This window comes from Strongylocentrotus purpuratus, unplaced genomic scaffold (assembly GCF_000002235.5).
Source record: "Strongylocentrotus purpuratus isolate Spur 01 unplaced genomic scaffold, Spur_5.0 spur5_scaffold_15, whole genome shotgun sequence".
In the NCBI taxonomy this organism is placed as follows: Eukaryota; Metazoa; Echinodermata; class Echinoidea; order Camarodonta; family Strongylocentrotidae; genus Strongylocentrotus; species Strongylocentrotus purpuratus.
Window position 1 is genome coordinate 6224469 of NW_022145600.1, and position 23187 is coordinate 6247655.

Consider the following 23187-nt stretch of genomic DNA (forward strand, 5'->3'; position numbering starts at 1 on the left):
GGATTTGCTTCTGGGGGCCAATTGCTTGAATCATAACTTTACAATGAATTTTATCTGGTAAATTCATTGAATTGGGAAGAACTGTAGAATATATAAAAAGAATATAAAACACGGTTCTAGCCCGTGAGAGCTTATCAAATCAGTCGGAGTATTGCAAGGGTAATAATACAGGAGACGATTGAATAAATCTGTATTTTTTTTCTCTCAACTGTTTCAATATTATTCATGGAGGGAAGAAACAGGCGATGGCAAGAACAAGATTGGAAAGACATGTATGGCAAAATTATAACGTAAGAAAAATATTGACACGAAAAGCGACAAGACTGCCAACTGGAACGAATACAGAATATATAAAGAGAGTAGTGAGGTTATTAGAAGCTCAACGTTTTTGTATTCATTAAAAAAACACGGCGATAGGATAGACAAGACAGTCTTAATCAAGTTTCACTTTGAAATTCAAGTTTATTAATTTTTCATTTGATTAAATTTTACTTCAGACTTTAACATTTGGCTACATAAAATGGTCGTGAGATTATTTTACATAATTGCAACATATTATTAAGATAATTGTAAGGATGAATTACAGATAGAATATCAGTGCATTTTAAACAAGATAAATTAGAAGAATTTACAAATAAATTAAAGTTTATACAATGCAGGAAAAAGTCCCTTTCACAAACAAGGGTAGACAAATCTGACTAGGTGCTACATATTAAAGTGCATATTAGTGTTGTACACAACTCAGCAGAACTATGCTTTGTTCAGCCCTAAATCCCCCCCCCCCCCCCCTCAGATGTATGGAGCCAGACTCCAGCTGAACAGTTGCGTGTGCCGTAGACCTATTATAACATGTACATGTACAAAAACTGAAGGGGTGGGGGCGACCCTCTCTAATCTACGCGGGATACGCCACTCTCATGAACGTGACTCGGTAACATTGCCGCAGATTCTGAAACAAAATCCTTGATTTAGCCCAAGCTGCAGTCATAATCATAAACCTTTAGGTCAGTCAGGAATCCCATGACTTTTACAAGCCGATCGCCTGTCTGATTATCAAGATGTTTATGATTGAAAATCGAATTTTTATAACACTACGGTCTATTGGGAAAATGAGTATGGTAAAACCGGTCACTCAAAGATTTTTAATTTTTGAGGCACTTCATGATAATTAATTTCTGTAGGGCTTCAACATTACACCATTTACACAGACGCTAATAATACGTAGGGCCATGCATCTCAGATTTAAAATTGTTAAACGATGCCTTTAATCTATAAAAATCGAACTCTCAGCTAAATTAAATTTAACCAGGCCAGATTTTCCGATGACAATCAAAAATAGGAAACAAGATATGACGGATGGACAATATGGATCGCTTCCTGTATATTAAAATAAAACAGGAGTTTCCTTTCGAGCTGACGTGTCTCCCCTTTCGCGTCCAAGCCGTCAGCCAAAAACAGGCGATGACCGGCAATTAGAACCCGAACAAAAGCTGGCCAATTTCGTTCGTCGAAATTGGCGCAATTATCCCATATCTGTGATGGGCACTGTCATGCGCGGCCGATTTAGTGACTAAATCGACACTCGATCTTGCCGGGATCCCTATTTAGACAGCTTGAAGGTATTTACTCAGCAACGGAGGGAAATATCAGGGGGTCGTGAAAGAGCTGTAAGTGACAAAAATTGGATAATGGGGGATGTTCCTCCTCGCATTGCCTATAGGGAACGATTGATTAAGAAGCGGAGCGCACGGCTTTGTTTTTGGAATGTTAGAAAATTCGGACTAAATGATATTATCATGCATTGATCATTATGACGAAAACTGATTTATAATTGAAGGTGTGGATCCTGAAAATGTATGTGATTTCAGTTAAGGAAAAAAATTCGTACAGATTTCATTCGGAAATGAATTAAAATTCGGCGTATGGAAAGGAAATAATAATGCGTACAGCAAAAGAAAATAAGCATATTTTAGGCTTGTCCTTGTCTTCAGATAAAGTTTGATATTTTGTAGCAGTTATCGTATAATTCAATGTATTGGTATTAAGATGCAAAAGAATTCATATATAACATATTTCCCGGATAATAGTTTTCAATTTCAAGTAAATAATTGAGATGTTAGCCAGTCTACAGTGGTTATTACCGATCCCAAGAAGTAAATGTGTCTAAAATAACTATGTATGTATTAAGCAATGAATTTGTTTTCAGCGGTGTTAACACGATACACGTGGGAACGTTTATGACACACGGAGTCGTTTGATCAATAATTTGTTACATATCAAGCCCTTTCTCTTCCAGTGTCACTCAGGTAAAAGAAAAGGACGAAAAGAAGATATGATTGGATCAAAAGGATTGGATTATCCCCTGTTGTGAGTTGGTATCGAAGGTTTTAAAGGGAAATTCCAGCGCTCAAAGTTCTATTTATTCAGCTTTTCCGTAGCTCCGTAAAGCAAGGTTTTGCCGTAATTGAGACTGGCTCTCCATGGAGGTACAAGTGTGAATCGGAGAACTTGTGAGTGGGTTTTATGGTATAAGAGGCGTAGCTAGGGCATTTTGAGTACGGGGGTGTCGACTCAATTTGCCAAGAAGCTGAATAATGTGTTCGTCGGAGAGTGGAGCGAGAGATAGGAGCTCGTAGAGGCCCCAACATTTGTATAATAATCAACCGACTTGATTCTTCGGATGCAAAGTCGCCCATGGAACCCCCCCCCCCCCCACCTATGGAGGTGTTGTTACCACCTTCAATATCAATATCTGGAAACGCTACCGACGTGTATCGAAAGAGACCTCATCAAAAAAGAATAATATTCTACACGGTGTTCTGATTTGCCGATAATGGTTTAAAACTTACAATTCCCCCAACGTTATTGAGGGTTAAGGTGACGGAAAATTCATTTTCGAAGGGGTGAAAATTGTACTCCACCCCGCCCCTTTTTGGCGACGCCCTCTGGTGGAGGGCTGAGGTGGAATCGATTGTCGTAGATATTGTACAGTAAGTCTAAAAGCGGTTTGCAATAGTTCATTGCCATTTCTCCGGCTAGGCCACTGTTGTAAAAACAATGCGAACGAAACAGGTAGAAGGATGAAGACGAGAGACGGAGATGCCAGATATAAGGTACAGTAGCAACTGACAAACTCACAAAGAGAGAGAGAAAAAAAAGGGAGAATGAGAGAAAATATAAGGGAGGAAGAGAGAGAAGGTACGGGTGTGTGTGTGTGTGTGTGTGTGTGTGTGTGGGTGTGTGTGCGTGCGTGTGTGTTTGGGGAGGGAGGGAGAGAGAGATAGAGAGAGATAGAGAGAGAGAGAGAGAGAGAGAAGGGTTAGGGGTAGGGAGTGAAGGAGGCAGGAAGGGCGAGAAAGACAAAGATAAACAAGAAAAACATTCAAAGTTGCAATTCTTTTACGACACACCATAAAATGAATGTGATGTCTACATCTTCTTTAGATCATTAGATAACGACCATGTTGAGTTATGTTACACCTCCACCATTTTCTCTACTCCGTTTCCCTTCCCCTCCCCCTTCCCTCCTCTCTCTCTCTCTCTCTCTCTCTCCCGCCGCCCCCCCCCCCTCTCTCTCTCTCTCTCTTTCTTTTCCTCCCCCTCTCTAGCGAGTGAGTTAAAAACAAGAAACTTGGACATTCATAAGACAATTTATACGGATGGAATATTGATGTGACATGAGCACAGGGAAACAAACAATGGAAAATATCATGTTACCATACACGAAAGCGAATTGTCGGGGCTTGTTTATCGTTTCATTAAAAAAGTGTGCTTCTTTTCATTCTATCATGCATGTATGCTGTGACACATGATCAAATGCAATGGCAGGTCCCTGAGGTGAGTTTGAGTGGAGGTAGGGCAGATGTAGTTGCTTTTTGATCTGTTGATACGATCATATACTGTATTCTCTTAAGAAGAGGTAAGAGATAGAGAGTAATAGAGAGAGAGAGAGAGAGAGAGAGAGAGAGAGAGAGGGAGAGAGAGAGAGGGGGGAAGGGGGGCAGAGATAGACAACTAGGTAGACAGACGGTGTAAAGGAGTCAATAATATTTCCCCTTGCAGGGGATTACTAATCAGACCCTTATACCCTACTCACCAAGATTGGCTCGCAGGATATAAGCCAGACGCAGGACTTGTTTGACGGTCATCACAATCTTACCGGAGAGGGGAGTATTTATAAATAAACATGCTCCATCACGGTCACATGTCATCCTATATTCCCATCATGCAATCCGAGCCATTTGTCAAGGACTAGCTGAATTTATATTGCGTGATCTTTAAAACGCAAGAATTTTAAAATCCTGTCTATATATACTTCGCCAAGTCGGGGTTTAGTCGTACATGTTCTCAGAAAACTCTCCACTGAAATGCATTCTGTCGTGTGTTTTTTCCGTTTTCTTGCCAAACATTATCCACTGCAATTATGTTTAGGCTTTGCTTGCAAGCATTCCGTTGTTTTCATGGTGTACCGTTTTACTTATTGTTCCGAGTGGGTGATAGACGTACGGGTACTGTTTCGGCAGGTGCTGGTATAGCATCTCTTTCCCAAATATCACATTTTCATTCTCTATAAACTTGTCTGCTGTTGCGTTGTTTATCCATTTAGAACATCTAAATGTGATTTCGTTCATAAATTTCCTCTGTTATTTATCATATTATAGGCAAAAAGACACAATTTTGTCATGGAGTCTGGTGTTTCTAAATTATGCGAATGAGCACAGTCGTGACAATCAGTGAGGACAATTTTTTAAAGATTGTTATTTTCACTGTAAGTGCGTCGCTATTTAATCTTTTTACCTTTAATATAGGTGTGATTGCTTTGTCTTTAAGTTTTTTTTAAAGATTTGAAAAGATTTACAGGCAAGGAAATTTCAGGGAGTGTAGTATTCTCCTCTGTGTGCATAATAATTCAACATCTCAACATTTACAAGTCAACATTGCAATTCTTGGCGTTCCAATAGTTCTACGTTGATTTTGATCAATTGTTATTATTATTATTATTATTATTATTTTCATTATTATTATTATTATTATTATTATTATTATTATTATTATTTTCATTATTAATATTATTATTTTCATTATTATTTTCATTATTATTATTATTATTATTATTATTATTATATTATTATTATTATTATTATTATTACTTTTTTTTTTAAATTTATTTATTTATTTATTTTTTATTTTTATTTTATTTTATTTTTATTTTTATTTTTTTGGGGGGTAGTTGTTCTAATCATTTTCATTATTAAAGAGACAATAACGACAACAACAGCATCAACAACAAAGGGCTGCAATATTGGCCCTGTCTGAAGTTCCAGTAGTTATTACAAGATTTCAATGTGAAATTTGAGTATGTGCGTGTGTTTGATGGGGGAGGGGTCAGACAAGGGGCAGTTCCAGGATTATTGGTAGACAGGAGGCGAAATCTTCTCCGGACACTGAAGAGTGGCAGAGCCCGGGGCGGAACATACATGTACATAGACTTTGGCCACTCCCCCCCCCCCAATCTTAAAGGCCCATCTTGAATACTTTTTAAAATGTGCAATTCGTGGAATTGATCGACAATTTTTAGCTGTCGGCGTTTTTTTTTTCTCACTCAAATAGATCTAAAAAAATGCTTATTAATTTTATTGTCTAAGGAGATCTTGTTGCCTGTGGCATTTACACGAATAAGCACGAAATATCCCGTATCATCCCCAAATACCCATGATCGTATCCGTTATGTTATAGACCGCTGTGCATCGCTGGATATTCCTGCACGGTTTGTTTGAAAGACGTGCCCAGACTTCAGGCGTAGACACGAATCAGTGTTTGCTAATCCGAACGGGGGCCCCGTTCTAGTATCACCAACATAATATTCAAACATCGTGTTCGCTGTTGGTCTTCATTCTATATGTATGTAGACTCAGTGGTGTAGCTATGGGGCAGGGCACGGGGGCAAGGGGGTGATTGCCTTTCTACATAGAATAAAATATCCTCGACTGTCCTTGAATAAAGATAGTGATCCAGGTGGTTATTTTGCAGGAATTGTGTATTGAGCAAATAGTCGAGGGTGATAGTTGCCTGAAATTGTTATCTGGGGTGCATGGTTATCCTTAGGAGGTTGCTTTTGAGATATTGTCCTTGGGTAGTTGTCTTGGGTAATTGCATGGGGTGGTTGTTTTGGGGTAATTGTCCTGAGCAAGTTGTCCTATAGGGTATTTGACTTGTGGTTAATGTCTGGGGTAGTTGTCTTGGGGTAATTGTCCTGAGCAAGTTGTCCTGTAGGGTATTTGTCTTAGAGTTATTGTCCTAGGGTAGTTGTCTTGGGGTTATTGTCCTGAGCAAGAAGTTGTCCTATAGGGTATTTGTCTTGGAGTTATTGTCTGGGGTATTGTCTTTGGGAAATTGTCCTGAACAAGTTGTCATGTAGGGTATTTGTCTTGGAGTTATTGTCTTGGGTAGTTGTCTTGGGTTTATTGTTCTGAGTAAGTTGTCATGTAGGGTATTTGTCTTGGAGTTATTGTCTGGGGTAGTTGTATTGGGATAATTGTCCTGAGCAAGTTGTCCTAAAGGTATTTGTCTTGGGGTTATTGTCCTGAGCAAGTTGTCCTCTAGGGTATTTGTCTTGGAGTTATTGTCCTGGGGTAGTTGTATTTGGGTAGTTGTCCTGAGCAAGTTGTCATATAGGGTATTTGGCTTGGAGTTATTGTCCTGGGGTCGTTGTATTGGGGTAATTGTGAGCACAATTTTTAATTTTTTTTTTGGCCGAGGGGGCACGTGCCCCCCCCCCCCCCCCCTGGATCCGTCCGTGATCCAAACGTTATATAGAAATGCCGAAACAGGGTTAATTTCTTTAGAGGGATGGGCGGATGTTTATAATGTAATTGATGTCAATACCACTATACCAAATTTTATTAACAGATTGCAATATCATTATGAAAAGAATATCCCTTTAGGCAAAATGAAAAATAAGCGAAATTAACCCAGGAATCCTTGGATAACGAAAGGTTTATTGAAATTTATACAAACACGCAACCTCTACCAATTACATTTACGCAATCCATCTGACTCTAACCTAAACACATATAACATTTATCGCAGCAAATTAACAAAACTAATCCGTACATCCAGTAGATTGTATTTTTCTAATATAAAAGGGCCAGTCCTAACACTAATGAAACTTAGAAAATCATCAAAGAGGTTATGGGGGGGGGGACAGATTCTCCACCCACGGATAATATAATGGCACTTAAATACATGAGCCTAGTCTTCATGCAAATTCCTTTAATTCATTTTTTTACGAATATCGGCCCTGAACTCGCCAGCAAAATTAATAGAACCCACGCTCACTTTCCAATTAAAACCAAGAGTCTCTCTTTTAAATCCGACAAATCCTAGCGAAATTACCCAATATCTTTACAACTCAAAATCTACCGCTTTCGATAAAATAAGTATGTCTCTCCTAAAAGAAATAATTCATCAACTTGCAAAGCCTCACATATTTAATCGCCCGTTATCACAAGGTGTTTTCCATGATGTATTAAAATAGCTAAAGTCAATCCCATTCTCAAAAAAGATGATCCCCACGAAATTGGTAACTATCGTCCAATTTCCCTACTTTTAAGTATATCCAAAGTCTTTGGAAAAAATCGTTCATAATAGGCTACATAAATTTATCACTAAACACAAAATACTCAATTCAAATCAATATGGTTTCAGGAAAAATTACTCAACTGACTTAGCATTGATTCAAATTTATGACAAAATTACAAGTGCCATAGCTAACAAAGAACATGTTATAAGTATATTATGTGACTTGAGTAAAGCATTCGATACGCTCAATCACGCTATTCTACTCTCCAAACTCAGTCATCATGGAATTCGGGGTCAGCCACTCTTATGGTTTAAAGATTATTTAACAAACAGAAGACAATATGTGACATTCAATAGTTATGATTCTGATCCTCTATTAATTCAATGCAGTGTTCCTCAAGGATCCACCTTAGGTCCACTATTATTTCTTCTTTATGTCAATGATATTATCAATACATCCCCCCTTCTTTCTTTTTTCTTATTTTCCGATGGCACAAATATCGTTTATTCTCATAAAGACCTTAATTCTTTAAACAATCCTTTGAATTATGAAATTAACAGTAGCAAACTGGTTTAAGTCCAATAAACTTTCTTTTAATACAAAAAGACCAACTTCATGTATTTTAAACACCATTCTCATAAATACAGAAACACCGATATATACATATAAGAATCAATGATATGCTACTAGAGATGAAAACTAAGTCCGAGTTTTGGGGAGTACTTATAGATGAAACTTTGACTTAGAATGAGCATTTACACCACGTTACAATGTGCATTTCCAAAAATAATCTCCGAGCTAAAGTTTATTCTTCCCCATGCAACCTTATTCCTACTATATAATACACTAGTTCTCCCGTAACATATTGTAATATTATATGGGCAAATTGTGGTTCGACAAAAAATAATTCTATTTTTAAACTGCAAAAGAAAGCCACACGTATTTGTACAGATTCGCATATCTTAGCTCACACTGATCCTTTTTCCTATAAACTTAAAACACTAAAAAAAAAAAAAAAAATCAGATTTGAACACCATTCAAGTAGCAGTTATTAAGTATATTAATAATCATCTTCCATCATCTTTTGATAACATATTTAGGTTTAGTAGTTTTGTTTATTCATACCCTACTCGCATATCTGGAAACTTCCATCTTACAAATCCCAAATTATCAATAACACACACACACACACATCTTTTAGACATTCTAGTACGGAAATTTGGAATAATATTTTCCCGACAACCTAAAGTCTTGTTCAGCCATCTACTCCTTAAAAGCTACACTTAAACGATAAATAATACAATAATACGCTCCCCACTCTTTAAATTAGTATGATAAAACCGTGACTTAATTTATTCTTTATCATGCAACTGCTTTCTGCACCTGCACTTGCACTGCACCCACTTGATCACTCAGTTTTCCCAAGAGAGTTATGTCGCCAATCCTATTTTTATGAGGCCGTCATCCATCCCCAGCCTAACCGCTCACGACGGTGGTCCTCTGCGTTCTAAATTACCTCTCTAATTTATTGAAAAATACTTATTATATTATAAGGATTATAATACGAACCATTTATATAGCGCTTGTGACATAAAAGTTTCAAAGCGCTGTACACAAATCAAGATTACTTCAAGAAAATCAATATTACTAATGGAATTAACATTACTTAAATTACCAAGAAAATCAAATATTACTAACATAACTTAAAGGTAATACAAAGTTTTGGGGAAATTTTGAAAATTGGGTGGATAGTGAATCTTTACAATTTTGATATATTTGGATGCCCTTGGGGATGAATTATAAGCACTAAAAAAATTAGCCCCTAAAACACTTCTGTTTTCGAGAAATTTACCGGTGCTCCAGGTAAATTTTGATGAATTTCAAATAGCGCCTATGGCCGTACAATGGTAGCTGCGACCATGAAAATCTCAGAATATGTAGTTGTGATATATAATTTCCAAACGGAAATAGCTAATCGGTCGATTTTAGTCAAGAAACATTGTTTCATAGCTAAATTAATATCTTGACCTTGAGAGGGAGCTATACAACATAAAGAGTTTATTATTTATTATTTCATAACTTTAGACTCAATTTCAACCGCGACAACGATCAATGAATATTGTAGGAACGCATATGCTTCCAATATGTTAATTTGAACCAAATTCATGACCCCCCCCATACCAAAACTTTGTAATACCTTTAACAAATTAACATCACTTAAATTACCAAGAAGTTCAAACTTTACTAATATTACTAAAGAAATTAACATAACATGTAAATTCATTGGAAAGTTAACATATTATATCATTATATTAATAATAGCAACACTTTAAAAAGACATAATGGAGGCATTGTAATACTAATTCAAAATTATGTTATAGTTATTTGGGTTGTTTTTAAATAGATGAGTTTTTAGATTTGTTTGGAAAATGTCAATGGTGGGTGAGTCCTGGATATGGGCGGGGAGAGTGTTCCAAATAGTGGGGGCACAGACTGAGAAGGCCCTGTCACCATAGCGGTTGTGGGTACGAGGACCAGGGGCGAGCTAGGGGTATGGATGATGATCTACGGTTCCTGCCAGTAGTCTGTTTTGGGTGAGATCAGTTCATATATACATGTATATCTTATCTTATTTGTATGCTTCGTACATGTCTATTGCATGATATGATTGTACATGATTTTCTATTTTATTACTTTTGTCACCATTTTATTCATTGCATTTGTTATTGTTCAAATGTTAGTACTTTGAATTTGAATGTGTATCTTTTCAAACGCAGAAATTAAATTAAATAAACAAACAAACAAACAAACAAACTATGTCTAATAACTGTTCTTCTTTCGCTATTCTATTAAGAAGGCTGGGACAAACATCCCCGTACCCCCGTAACTAGGCCATTGTCGATATGATATGCATAGTGACGTATTTTTGTTTTAATGACGAATTTCCTCTAAAAATATCAAGTAAATAGATTTAATTTTGATTGAAAACAAACACTATTGGGGCATTGTAAGAAAGTTGTAATCAATTGTTAAAACCCCAAAATCAAGCGTATGTCTAGCGAATAATTGCAAATTTGCAATTGATCGCAGCTCAGCTTTCTTGCAACGCCCCATTAGTAAGAGAGATAGAGAGAGAGAGAGAGAGAGAGAGAGAGAGAGAGAGAGAGAGAGAGAGAGAAGGAAAACAAAAGCTAGATTTTTTTTTGAATTGAATTGGTTTGGTTTATTGAGAAATCACATCAAACAAGCAGCTCGCAGGCTGAAAATGTTCGATTTACAAACAAGTTAAAAATATAGAGAGATATAAACATATACAAGACTAAAATTCATATTGTAAGTCATTGTAAGATGAAATCGAAATCGCAAAACAAAGTTATACAGTAATGTAATAATATACTTTCATGTTGAAGAACCAAGACGGTGGGAAGGAGAGAATGGAGAAGAAAAAAGGAAGTTGTTTGACCGAAAGAGTTGAGAAAGTATTTAACAATTGCTAAACAAACATTTCTATTACAAAAAATGAAATTAAGCATTAAAAAAAAAAACCTATGTGATGGGATGAAATTAAACCGTAAAAGTCAAAATGACAGTCTCTATTCCGTTTTCCCCTTTAATATAAATGTAATGACAGCATTAAGAGATCTAGTTAGCTTAACTTAATTATTAAAACTTTAATCCTAACAAAATCCTATAGGAAATTTAGGAGACTAGTGGGGGCATTGCAAGAAAGTAGAGTTGCAATCAATCGCAACTTTCTTGCAACACCCCCATATGTCTTCCTTCTCCTGAATGTTCAATAGACGCACATGATTGATGTGATCTAAATAAAAATCGCATTCTGCAATGAAATATAATAAAAAATGTTCTCAAACAGAGAAGACAACGCAATGAATCATTATCTCTCTCAGTATCCCCTGGGGGAGTGCACGGGCGTTTACGTCAGCTAATCTTCCATTGCCCCAGATGAAGTCGACCCATCTCTTACATGAACGTCTTGATTCCTCCTGTTTGTCGCTGTCCAAACAGTTGCCAATTTAACTAACTTACCTACTTTGTAAACTTATTTCGTTCTTGTAATATAGCGCGTATATGTCGTGGTATAGTGGTTTATTCAGTTGACTCTCAGTCCAACGATTGAGGTTTCCTATCAGTCCTTGGCCTTAGCCCTAGCATCGCGACCAGTGTAAAGTGCCATTTAAAGAAAAAAAACTACATCAAAGGGAAAGGGAGAACGGGAAAGAGAGAAGGGGATAGGGAGAAAAGGGGAAGGAAAACGGGTAAAGGGAGAAGGGGAAGGGAGAAAGGGGGAAGAGGGAAGGGAAAAGGGAAGAGAGAACGGGAAAGGGAGAAGGGGAAGGGAGAAGGGGAAAGGAAGAAGGGGAAAGTGAGAAAGGAGAAAGAGAGAACGGAAAAGTGAATGGTGAAGGTGAAAGGGAGAAGGTGAAAGGGAGGAGGGGAAAGGGAGGAGGGGAAAGGGGAAAAGGGAAAGGGGAAATGGAGTAAAGGAACGGGAGAAGGGGGAGGGAAAGGGGAAAGAGAGGGAAGGAAAGGGAGAAGTGGAAAGGGAAAGGGGAAGAGAGAAGGGAAAGGGGAAAAGAGAACGGGAAAGGGAGAAAGAGAGAAGGGAAATGTGAATGGTGAAGGGGAAATGGAGAAGGGGAAAGGGAGGAGGGGGAGGGAGGAGGGGAAAGGGCGAAGGGAAAGGGGAGAAGGGGAACGGGAGAAGGGGAAGGGAGAAGTGGAAAGGGAAAAGGGAAAGGGAGAAAGGGAGATGGGGAAATGGAGAAGGGGAAAGGGGAAAGGAAGAAGGGGAAAGGGAGAAGGGAAAGGGAGAAGGGGAAAGAGGAAATGGAGAAAGGAAGAAGGGGAAAGGGAGAAAGTGATAGGGGAAGGGGAATAGGACAAAAATAGAAGACACCGGGACCATGCACTTCTCGCACACATCCCATTCAGTAGCCTTGTAAGTTAGCACTTCATTTACCGAGTAAGACTGGTGCCCCCTATCATACGTTCCACCCCCTTATTTGTGTGGATTCACGCTACGGCTCCGGTATGAAAGGGGGTTGGGTAACCGGATCCTCATCCCGGGGGATGCTGAGAGACACACTTCGGAAGAATCCACGGAACCCGCGGCCTGCAAACCTACTTTCGTTGGACTCGAACTGGATACTCATCTTCTCAGCAAGTGAGACGTACGAACCGATCGGAGCATTGTGACCGGTCAGGATGAGCCTGATGCAAAGTTAAGGAGGAAGGGGTTAAGTTGTTATCTTCCATTTCAAAGTACGAACCGATCGGGGCATCGTGACCGGTCAGAATGAGCCTGATGCAAAGTTAAGGAGAAAGGGATTAAGTTGTTATCTTCCATTTCAAAATACGAACCGATCGGAACATTGTGACCGGTCAGAATGAGCCTGGTGCAAAGTTAAGGAGGAAGGGGTTAAGTTGTTATCTTCCATTTCAAAGTACGAACCGATCGGGGCATCGTGACCGGTCAGAATGAGCCTGATACAAAGTTAAGGAGGAAGGGGTTAAGTTGTTATCTTCCATTTCAAAGTACGAACCGATCGGGGCATCGTGACCGGTCAGAATGAGCCTGATACAAAGTTAAGTTGTTATCTTCCATTTCAAAGTACGAACCGATCGGGGCATCGTGACCGGTCAGAATGAGCCTGATACAAAATAAAGGAGGAAGGGGTTAAGTTGTTATCTTCCATTTTAAACAGGATCGCCGATCGCAAAGACTTTCAACAAATCGGCCCAATTGCAATTTCAGTACTATGTTTTGAAACGTCAGGAAATGACAGTGTAACGTATTACGTCATCAGAACATGATTTCTGACAAGATGTTAATCTAACTTTTGCCAACTCCACCCATGTGATTGAAATGGGTACCCGTAGGACGAAATTCCACGAATGCCAGAGCGTTTTATCAGCGTAGCTCGGCTAATTTCGGGGTAATATTAGTACAGCGCTTAGAAACATTAACATTTAGCACAATGTAATATTATTACTTTTTATCAATTTTACTATCATTATTATTATCATTGTTATTATAACTTCTATATGACATACTAGATTATATACCTCACTTAAGAAATCCAGCCATCTGATTGGTCGAAATTGTATTCATAAACTTTAACTATTCCTGTAAAATTCCCGGTAAAATTCCAAACCCAGGTAATAGTTTTTAAAAAATAGTTCTAAAATCCCAGTTACCATGGTTACCGGGAAAATAGTTCTAAAAATTAGTTCTTAAATCCCAGTAACCATGGTTACCCATAAGTTTACATGTTAAAAATGGTTTGAGCGATCGCGGATACCGTACGTGTGCGAAGAATTGGTCGGCACTTTTAGTACGGCAATATATCTCGATTCAAACAAGGCAAAAATGGCTGTAGAAACTTTCCCAAGATTTCAACTTCTGGATGAGGATCAAATGCGAGACATGCTGACAGCAAGAACACCAAAAAGGGTACGCGAAATCTTCCATAATTTTTTTTTCAGTAGGCCTAGATCTAGATTCTAGTACGCGACAACCAGATGCTGGTGATTGTAGTGATTTGTACGTCACGGACAGATGCAGATCTTTCCTGTAGAGATTACACACATAGTACACCTCCCTATGCATTTCCATTGGCCATTGCGCACTCGATCATGCTAGATTGGTTGATGTTTTAATTACCAGTGATTCAAACTAATATTGCTCGTGATCCTGAAGGTGATACTCAATAAGTGAGGTGTCATATGAAAGCGCAGGTTTTTCTCCATATTCCCCACAGGGCCGGCCCACCCCTAAAATTGTAAAAATATCTTGCTTAGACTAGAATCTAGATCTAGTCTACTCTCAAAGAAACACTCATAAAAAACAACCGTGCAGATAAACTAGAGAAAGGCCAAGGTGGTGTCATAAATTTTTCGGCATATAAAAGTATTAATGACTGCTTTAATATTCGAGAAATAGTTGTTTTTATACGCTGTCGGGAAGGTTAGAATTGTGCTATTGCCCGAGGCGTGCCTCGGGCAATAGCACAATTCTAACCTTCCCTTGAGTGTATAAAAACAACTATTTCTCTCAAAGCAGTCATTAATACTATAATATAGAACATGCCCTTCAGTTTATTTCTCGAAGGTCTCTACGATCGTGTTTTAAATAGAAGAGAAGAAAACTTGAAATGGATTCAACTTCGGACTGTTACAGTTCTTTTTTTTCTCTTATTTCCTTTATTTTTAAGATCTTATTTTTAATTGATGATCAAAGTCTTTTAATTGTGGCAGAGCTTGTGTAAAAAGAAAATTTAGACTTACATATTCGGATCTGAATAAACTAATAGATGCATATTTGTCGCAACACATTGATTTTTCGTTTAAATAAGAGATTTCGACCTTTTAAAATAAAATTCATCAACATACATGTATGCAGGATGACATATTTAGTTTCTGTAATCATTATTGATGCATTTTAAGCCCGTTTCATATGAGGTTTCATTTCACTCTATGCTAATTGACTGGTCGATCAAACAGAAAGCGCTTGCTTCTGTAAACATAAAAGAATCAACCCCAAAATTGATGATGGCTGTAAACGAGCAGTCAACCCAGTGTTAAAAACTCCCCAGTGCCCCCAAAATGGTGGTTTCAATGATTGGTGTCGGCACTATTCTGTCGACGAAGGACCTTAACCCTGCGGTAGGCAACCGCACCTCTGTGTCAACTACCTGGAAACCGCGTCTGCGTCTTTCCTGCTAAAGTGCATGCCTGAATGCAATTGATGCTACGGTGAAATTGACACCTCGTATGCAATGGCTACAGAAATTTGGACAAATATGACAGCTTATGAATTTACAACATACTACTTAATTCCTTTGGGGTTATATACAGAAGAAGCGTTGAGCTGTGACTTGCCTTATTGGTTGTGAGCCGCCAATATCGATGGAGATGGTGTCTTCTTCTTCGATCTGAAAGATTCGTGCGAAGTTAAGCTCCACGTGTAAGCCTGGCGATGCAGTGATCTCATACTGACAGCACATCCTTCTTCGATAGGCCTGAGGGTATCTCGGTGACTGAATAAAACCTTTGTCTTGGTCCGTCGTACTTTGGCAGTAACTAATAGTGGATCCTTCTACATCCGGGTTCGAAGAGTTTATAGCGATTTCAACAGCTCGGTAGGTCGCAGAAAAACTGGCGTTTTCCTGGGAACCCTGTACAGCAAATATGATCTTCATCGTATTGGTGGCAGAGATGATTTCCTCCTTAGGGACGCATTGGTTACAAAATCTGAAATTGGGATTGCGGGAGATAATAAAAGACATTTTAAGTTTCATTTGGAGTCAGTCACTCCGAGACTGTTACATTACAAACAGTTGCAGACTTTCAACGTTTCGTTGTCTATCTCGGCTCGAATCTCATATAACATTCTTAGAATTAATTTACCTTAAAATACAGTCCATCCCTACTTAACATGTTTCTTGCCTCATCAAACTATGTCACTTGTGGTTGTAAAGCCCTGTAGTTTGTTCTAGTTAACTAAATTTGAGGTCTAAATCTTGGAAATTTTCATAATATGCCATGCAGTCGCCATTGTTGAGGAATTTATCTTGTAGTGGAATAATTCATTCATGATCACATGACGAGCTCTTGACCAATCCGTGAACAAGATATATTTTATGAGGGATATATAATTACAATCATTAGTAATCCTGGAGATAATGACTGGAAAGAGATCATCCACCATTGTCCCAGGAGACAGTGGTCTAGATTATCTCATTCTGGATAATCGTCCTAGGAGCATTTTGGGGAAATTCAAAACGTAAGATGATTTAAATGGAAACTGTAAATAATGTCTTTGGACTTACTGAATAGGGGTCGAGGTGCCATCTCCTAAGTATACCTCTATACTGTTTACGGAGCAGTACCCGTTCTCTACATCGAATGACTGCATGGTCAGGGCAACCCGTTGCCCTTGTGGCACATTGATCTCATATGTGCAATGCGTATCGTTCGGGGATTCACTGACGTAATTGGTGATCTCACCAACTGAATTGCTGAATGACACATTGCAGCTTTCCATTGCCATTGGCATTGGCTTGGTGTGTATGGTGTACATCAAAGAGAATCCCTTGTCCTGGATGGTGGAATCTGACTTAAACACGATCCTTATCTCATTGCTGATGCTGTCGAAGGCTGATGGACCAACTGAGCCGCAACTCGTCGTGTTGGCCAGAGCTGTATCCGCCAAGAAGATATCCAGGTAATCATTTGTGCAAGCTGTGTTTCCAGGTTGCAGGTTGAAATCAGTAAATTGCACACTGATATTTGATTCAGCTGGCCCCTTAAAAAAGCCAACATAGAAATAGGGCCTGCATTAGTACATTGTAGTAGTATATTAGTAGGTCTACATAACGACATTTTAAAACTAAACACTAGTACTTTGGTACACTTTTTTTTCCCGTATCCGGACACCAACCCCCCTGGACATCCACCCCCAGATAATCACCCCCAGTCAACTAAACCCCCAGGACAATTATCTCATGGACAACTACCCCCAGACAACTAACCCCTGAGACAACTACCACGGACAACAACCCACGGACAACTACCCCCGGACAACTACCACGGACAACTACCCCCGGACAACTTTTGGGCATCTCCAGTTCGTCCGCCATGAACAGGAAATTCAAAATGATACAGAAAATCATTTCCATAAAGGTAGTTGTCCCGGGGGTAGTTGTCCTAGAGGATGGTTGTCTTAGGGGGTAATTGTCTGGGGGTAGTTGTCCGGGGGTAGTTGTCCTAGGGGTAATTGTCCAGGGGGTAGTTGTCTGGGAGTGTTTATCCAGGGGGTAGAACCCTTTTTCCAACCGGGTGCCGCGAGAGAAGTTCATTAAAGATCTATTTTCGGATCTATTATGGATTAAACATCACTTTCGTGAAAGCAAAAAGTTAGAAACCGCTGTGTATTTTTCTGAAGAAAAAAACATTAAAAAAACAATTAAGAATCTTTTTTCCTCGCTCGCACGCAACAGTAAGAAACGGGACGATTTCAGGCAATGAAGTGCCTGAATGCCCACATAATCAATCAACGAGGTGCCAGAATGTCTCTTTCACAGCGAGGTTCCCGAATATTGCCACATTCGGGCAGCAAGGTGCCCGAAATATATCATATTTAGTATATCGAAATATATTTTCACCACGCTTGTTGGCTTCATCAAGTCATCAGATATGATTTTTTTTTCTTCACAATTAGATGTTCTTAACCCATTGAAAAAGACGGAGAATTCCCCTAACTCCAGTCTTAAAGAATGTTAAAGTCCACCGCGCACTATAGCTATACAGTGCGTCCCACGAAACCGAGAATTATCGATGTTTTATCATAACTTTATCACAATTATAATTGATAAATGACACAGATTTGTAAAGCTTAGATCCCCTCTTTCATTTGGTGCAACTCATATAATGCATATTTCACGCATGAGTGCTTAAAATCAATATGAAGAGAGGAAAACAAAAAGTCATTTGGCGGACGATATCTGAATTTCAAAGAGATATCACATTTCTAGAAAGTTGAGTTTCTGCCCTTTTATATAAACACCTCAGTCAGGAAAAATGAGCTAGGAATAACAAAGTTCTGTTTGTTTAAAGTAGTGCTTGCATTTCCATAATGTTATTAAACGAATTCGTTTTCACTCGCTGCCTGCCGTATCAACAAACGAAATTAACAAAAGACTTAACTCCGTTTCGTTGACAATTAGCCGTAGACGAAAGACTCCATGCATGTCTGATTGTCAACGAAATGGAGTTACGTCTTTTGTCAATTCTGCTTTTTGCTACGGTGAAAACGAATTTGTTTAATAAAATTATGGAAATGCAAGGGCTACTTTAAACATCAGTGGCTCTTAGCTTTATGGCCTACAGTCCATCTGAAGGACGTGGACCGTATTAAAAGAAACGGATATCCGTCTTACCGTAATAATGTATTGGCAAATTGTATCCGGATCATAGTTCGACGGATAATTAGGTGAGAAGATGGTCCCTGTCAGCCCATCGTCTATTGTGAATATTTGTATGCAACCTTAATCAAAGACATAGATATACTATAATGTAATGGAACATTCTCAATAAATGTTAAAGGTGCAGGGTTTGGTTTATTTCGTATTTCACAGTTCACGTTACACATTGATTCATGCATGGGTATTTCCAATGAAATCAAGAACACAAAATATATTACTTCACTTTAGTTTGCTTATAGTTGTAAAATAAGAACTAGGTAAAATTTGACAAGAGGGTTTGAAGGAGTCCCTATAAGTATGCTATTTCAGTTTTGATATGGACAAGTATTTCAATGTAACTAGAAATGGGGCCAGTCACCACGAAATGAGTCCAGTTTCGCATTAGGCTCAATCGTAGTAATAGCGATGTATAGTGTGTATGTACTGAACATTGACCCACCTACCACATTTAAGATTTTTCCAAAAATCGACTTATTAATGTCTTGTAGTTTATGTCCCCAGAGCTTAGGTCACGAAAATATCTCCTTCTTACATTTTTTGGCAAATAATATAGGCTATGTAATCTGAAATTATCACGAAAATGATGCATTTTTAAAAACTGGGTAATCCCATTGTTTATAAAGTCCAATTAGGTTTTTGTTCATATTTCTGGATATAATTTATAAATTTTAATGTGTGACCCCTTAATTTAAAGCTTACTTAATGTAGATTCATATAATACTTAAAAACAGGAATAAAATTTTTGACCAACTGGACTCATTTCGTGGTGACAGGCCCCAAATATCGCAATCTGTATTGCCGCGCAAAGCAAACTGTATATCCCCCCGGCAGTGGCAGCGATTTTTGTGTCATCCTATTATGTTCGAAGGATGAACAAATATCCCCTCTTCCCTCCCTGAAACGAAAGAATGACTATTGTCAAGACTAGGAGCAGCGTCACCCAAAAAATATGCGTGTAGATTAGAGCATAATGCATCTCTTTAGAAAATTTGAAAGAAATCTTTCAAGGAATGTAGCAGTTATAGAGCGCACAAAAGACAGCCACCAAAATAATGCAATTTGGACCATATAACAGACGGAACACAGGTGGCAGCATCACAACACTAAAGATGTGTAGATTTTACTGAGACACACCTCGATACAAAATTTGAAAGAAACTCGTCAAAAAATGTGGCAGGTCGCCCCAAAGTGTAGATCTGTAGATTGTACCAAGATACATCTCCATACAAAATCTGAAAGAAATCCGTCAGAAAATATGACCTACAGAGCGCACACTATAGACACCCACCAAAATATGACCTTTGACCCTATAACTGACGAATACAGGTGGCAGCATCACCAAACTCTAAATATGTGTAGATTTGATCAAGATACGCCTCTATACAAAATTTGAAAGAAATCCTTCCAGAAATGTGGCAGTAAAGGCGCACACAAGGATAGGGACCTTGGACCCTATAAAGGATGAAACAATGAGGGCACACAAGACATCTATCAAAATATGACCTTTGACCATATAAAAACGGAACACTGGAGGCAGCTTCACCAACAAAATTTAAAGGTGTGTTGATACCAAGATACACCTCCACACAAAATTTGTCCAAAATCCCTTGAGAAATGTGGCATATAGAGCACACACAAATCATCCACAAAAATATGGCTTTTTACCCTATAGAAGATGGAATACTGGAGGCAGCATCACCAAAAATGATAGGTGTAAAGATTATACCAAGACACACCTCAAAACAAAATTTGAAGAAATCCGTCAAGGAATATGGCAGTTATGACGCAGCGGACGCGGACGCAGCGGCGGCGGCGGCGGCGGCGGCGGCGTAACGCTGCTGAATCCAAAGTACACCTTCGGCATAATGCCGGGGGATACAATTATCAATGTTTACATCCTTTGTTCTAAAAGATACCATAAAGGATAAATACATTGCAAACATAATTTTCAGAAATTTTTCTTTCAGAACTGACTTCTTGAATATCGCCCAAAAGTCGAATGTTCAACATCCACAGTACCCCCACCCTCCTACTCTCTGCCTGAGCTTCTTTTACGAAGATTCCAAGCAATATTGTACAATTGATTTGGTTTGATCTTTTGTTAGTTTGTTGGTATTATGAAAATAACAAAAGGGAAGAGTCTTACGTGGAACATAGTCAGGATTCTCCATGTCACAATTGGTACCCATATACTGCGGTTTGCAAGCGCACTCGCAAGTCGGCAATAGGTACCCCTCGTGTAGGCAAACAATCGGCATCAGACAGACTTCGGCAGCTAGAGCTGGGCACCCGTAGGCCACATTGAGCTTCTGAAGATCATAAAATGTAGGCGCAACGCGATTCCCCATATACGGCATCTCCAGTGGGTTGAGCGCTATGATGGTCTGCTCAACTCCATCTATAGAAGCATACTAAAGTAACGAGAAGTGAAAGCAATCACATGGTTGTTAAATTATTTAAGTGAATGATAGAGCCACCTATGCAGTGCGGTATGGTATGTAATCCCGTAGGATTTTTTGCCAAAATTGATTTTTGTTTTGTTGCTGTTTTGGCTTCAAAAGGGTCCCAATTGGCCAAAATGATGGGGTTCAAATTTTCAGAACCCTCCTTCATTTCCTGGGGGTCCATATTGGGCGCCAAAATGGCTGATATAAAGCGCAATAGGGAAATTTGGTGTCTTCGGGAAAATTTGAGCCCCATCAATTTCTGATAGCTTGGACCCCAATGAATCCAAAAATGCAAAAAACAAACAAACAAACAAACAAACAATTTTTTGGCACAAAAGTCCTACGGGAGCTGTTTTAGTGACATATCGTACCACACTAATACACATAGTTTGAGTTGGTGGCAGCATATCGTATGGTATTTTGTTTCGTGCTTGTCCAACAAAGCAATAATCGCCATAATTGTGCCCAAACTCGAACCAGGTTGGCTAAATTCTCCCAATCTTCTTAAAGCTCATCTTGAGCTCTGTTATGGGAATCGTCTGTCGACAGAACATGGCTATAGTTCATTCTGCATTTTTTTAATCTGGAGTAGATGAATTGTTTAAACCAGTAAAATAAAAACAAACTCGCTGGAAATCATCGCCAACAACTCTCATTTGCACATTATAGTGACATGTGTTAAAGCCCCTATATAGAAAACTTCCCCAATCGGTGCCTATTGGTCCCCCGTGATCCTCTTTTTCTTATGTTAGTTGAGAGCTGAGTTAATGAGAAAGCCACCTGTCAGTGACCTCGCTGTGTGGTCTAATCCCTTCTGGCCCAGTAGTATTGACGGTCTTTAAGCACATGGTGTTGGGCCTACCTACCTTGACTTCCTTATCTTCCTTTGCTCATATACCCGTTTGGCACATGACATTTATTTGTAATCTTGAACATTCAGTGTAAGTTTTGTTGGATTCTGTGAGAATTTATCATCTATCATTAACAGAAATCAAGCTTATCTTTAACTGGTGAATGACAGAGTGAATGAGTAGAATGAGCGCTATCTACGTCGGATAGAACAGAGGGCTTTTACAAACAAAATTATTTAATACATCCAGAACTAGACTACTCCCAAAACAAGGTGAAGTTTAACGATGCAAAATTTACCCGCCGATCTCGAATTAACATATTTACAAAATTAAAAATGCAACAAATATTTCTACTATTTCCCCTATTTACATAGGAAGTTGAGTCCTGAATTTTCTTATGAGGTATCCAGTATCCGGGGCCTAGTGGTTAGGGCATTGGAGTTCCAAGCCAGGGACCCATTCAGATTTGATTCCTGGCGGAGACATTTTATCAACCTTTGCAAACATTTCCAAAAGGGAGGATAGCAATGGGGATTTAAGATACGTAAACAATATTCTCTCATATCCTTTCGCAATGCACATGTATTTATTGCCGAGAGAGTAGCCAAAGCTGATAAACATATTATTTCATTGCACTCATTTAGGAACAAACTGATAGATAAGAAGAGAAAAATTAGAAAAGTAAAATACTTACAGTGCTGCTACCGTGCATGATGGATGAATAGTCATACGGAATGCCGAACGTTTGTCCATTAACTTTGTTCAAGTTTCCCTGCCTGCCGGCTAATACATTCGCAATTTCTATTCGAATATAGTTATCTCGATCAGCCCGTTGTTCTTCGTTATAAAACCCGAGTGCGTGATAGATTTGGCGAGAGATTTCCCCTAACTGTCAATTAATTGTAGAAATAGTTACATGTCGTTTTTCAGAAGGGATTTATTTCCGAACTTCAAGGTTTGTAATTCCGGAAATTAAATAGGGTTCATTATTCCGAAATGGCATAGAACACTGTATCGTTTCGGGGAATTACGAACCCTACTTCATTTTCGGACCTATATACGAACCTTCGGGAAAATGAACCTTCAGACAAATGAGTGTCTCCCGTTTACAGGGTTTGCTTTGATTTAATGATTTCTATATCATTTTGTCTAATTTTCCATTTTGATAATTTACATTGATACACCTTTCCAATACAGTACATGACATATACAAAATGTAAAAAAGAAAGGAAAAATAAGTTACACGCTCAATGCATAACTAATATGAATTAAATAAGCATGATATAACAAGGCCATAGTAT

The 23187-nt window shown here is 38.6% G+C and overlaps 1 protein-coding gene across 1 annotated transcript; it reads right to left on the bottom strand.

Moving 5' to 3' along the window:
* Positions 1-12428: 12428 nt before the first annotated feature.
* LOC105436444 (tolloid-like protein 1) lies at positions 12429-22598 on the bottom strand. The gene is made up of 6 exons (XM_030986436.1): positions 22581-22598; positions 20735-20999; positions 18544-18650; positions 16435-16910; positions 15485-15856; positions 12429-12814 (listed from the first exon to the last, which is right to left on the bottom strand). The coding sequence occupies exons 1-6, from the start codon at positions 22596-22598 to the stop codon at positions 12622-12624; spliced, it is 1431 nt and encodes a 476-aa protein (XP_030842296.1). The 3' UTR covers positions 12429-12621.
* Positions 22599-23187: the final 589 nt, after the last annotated feature.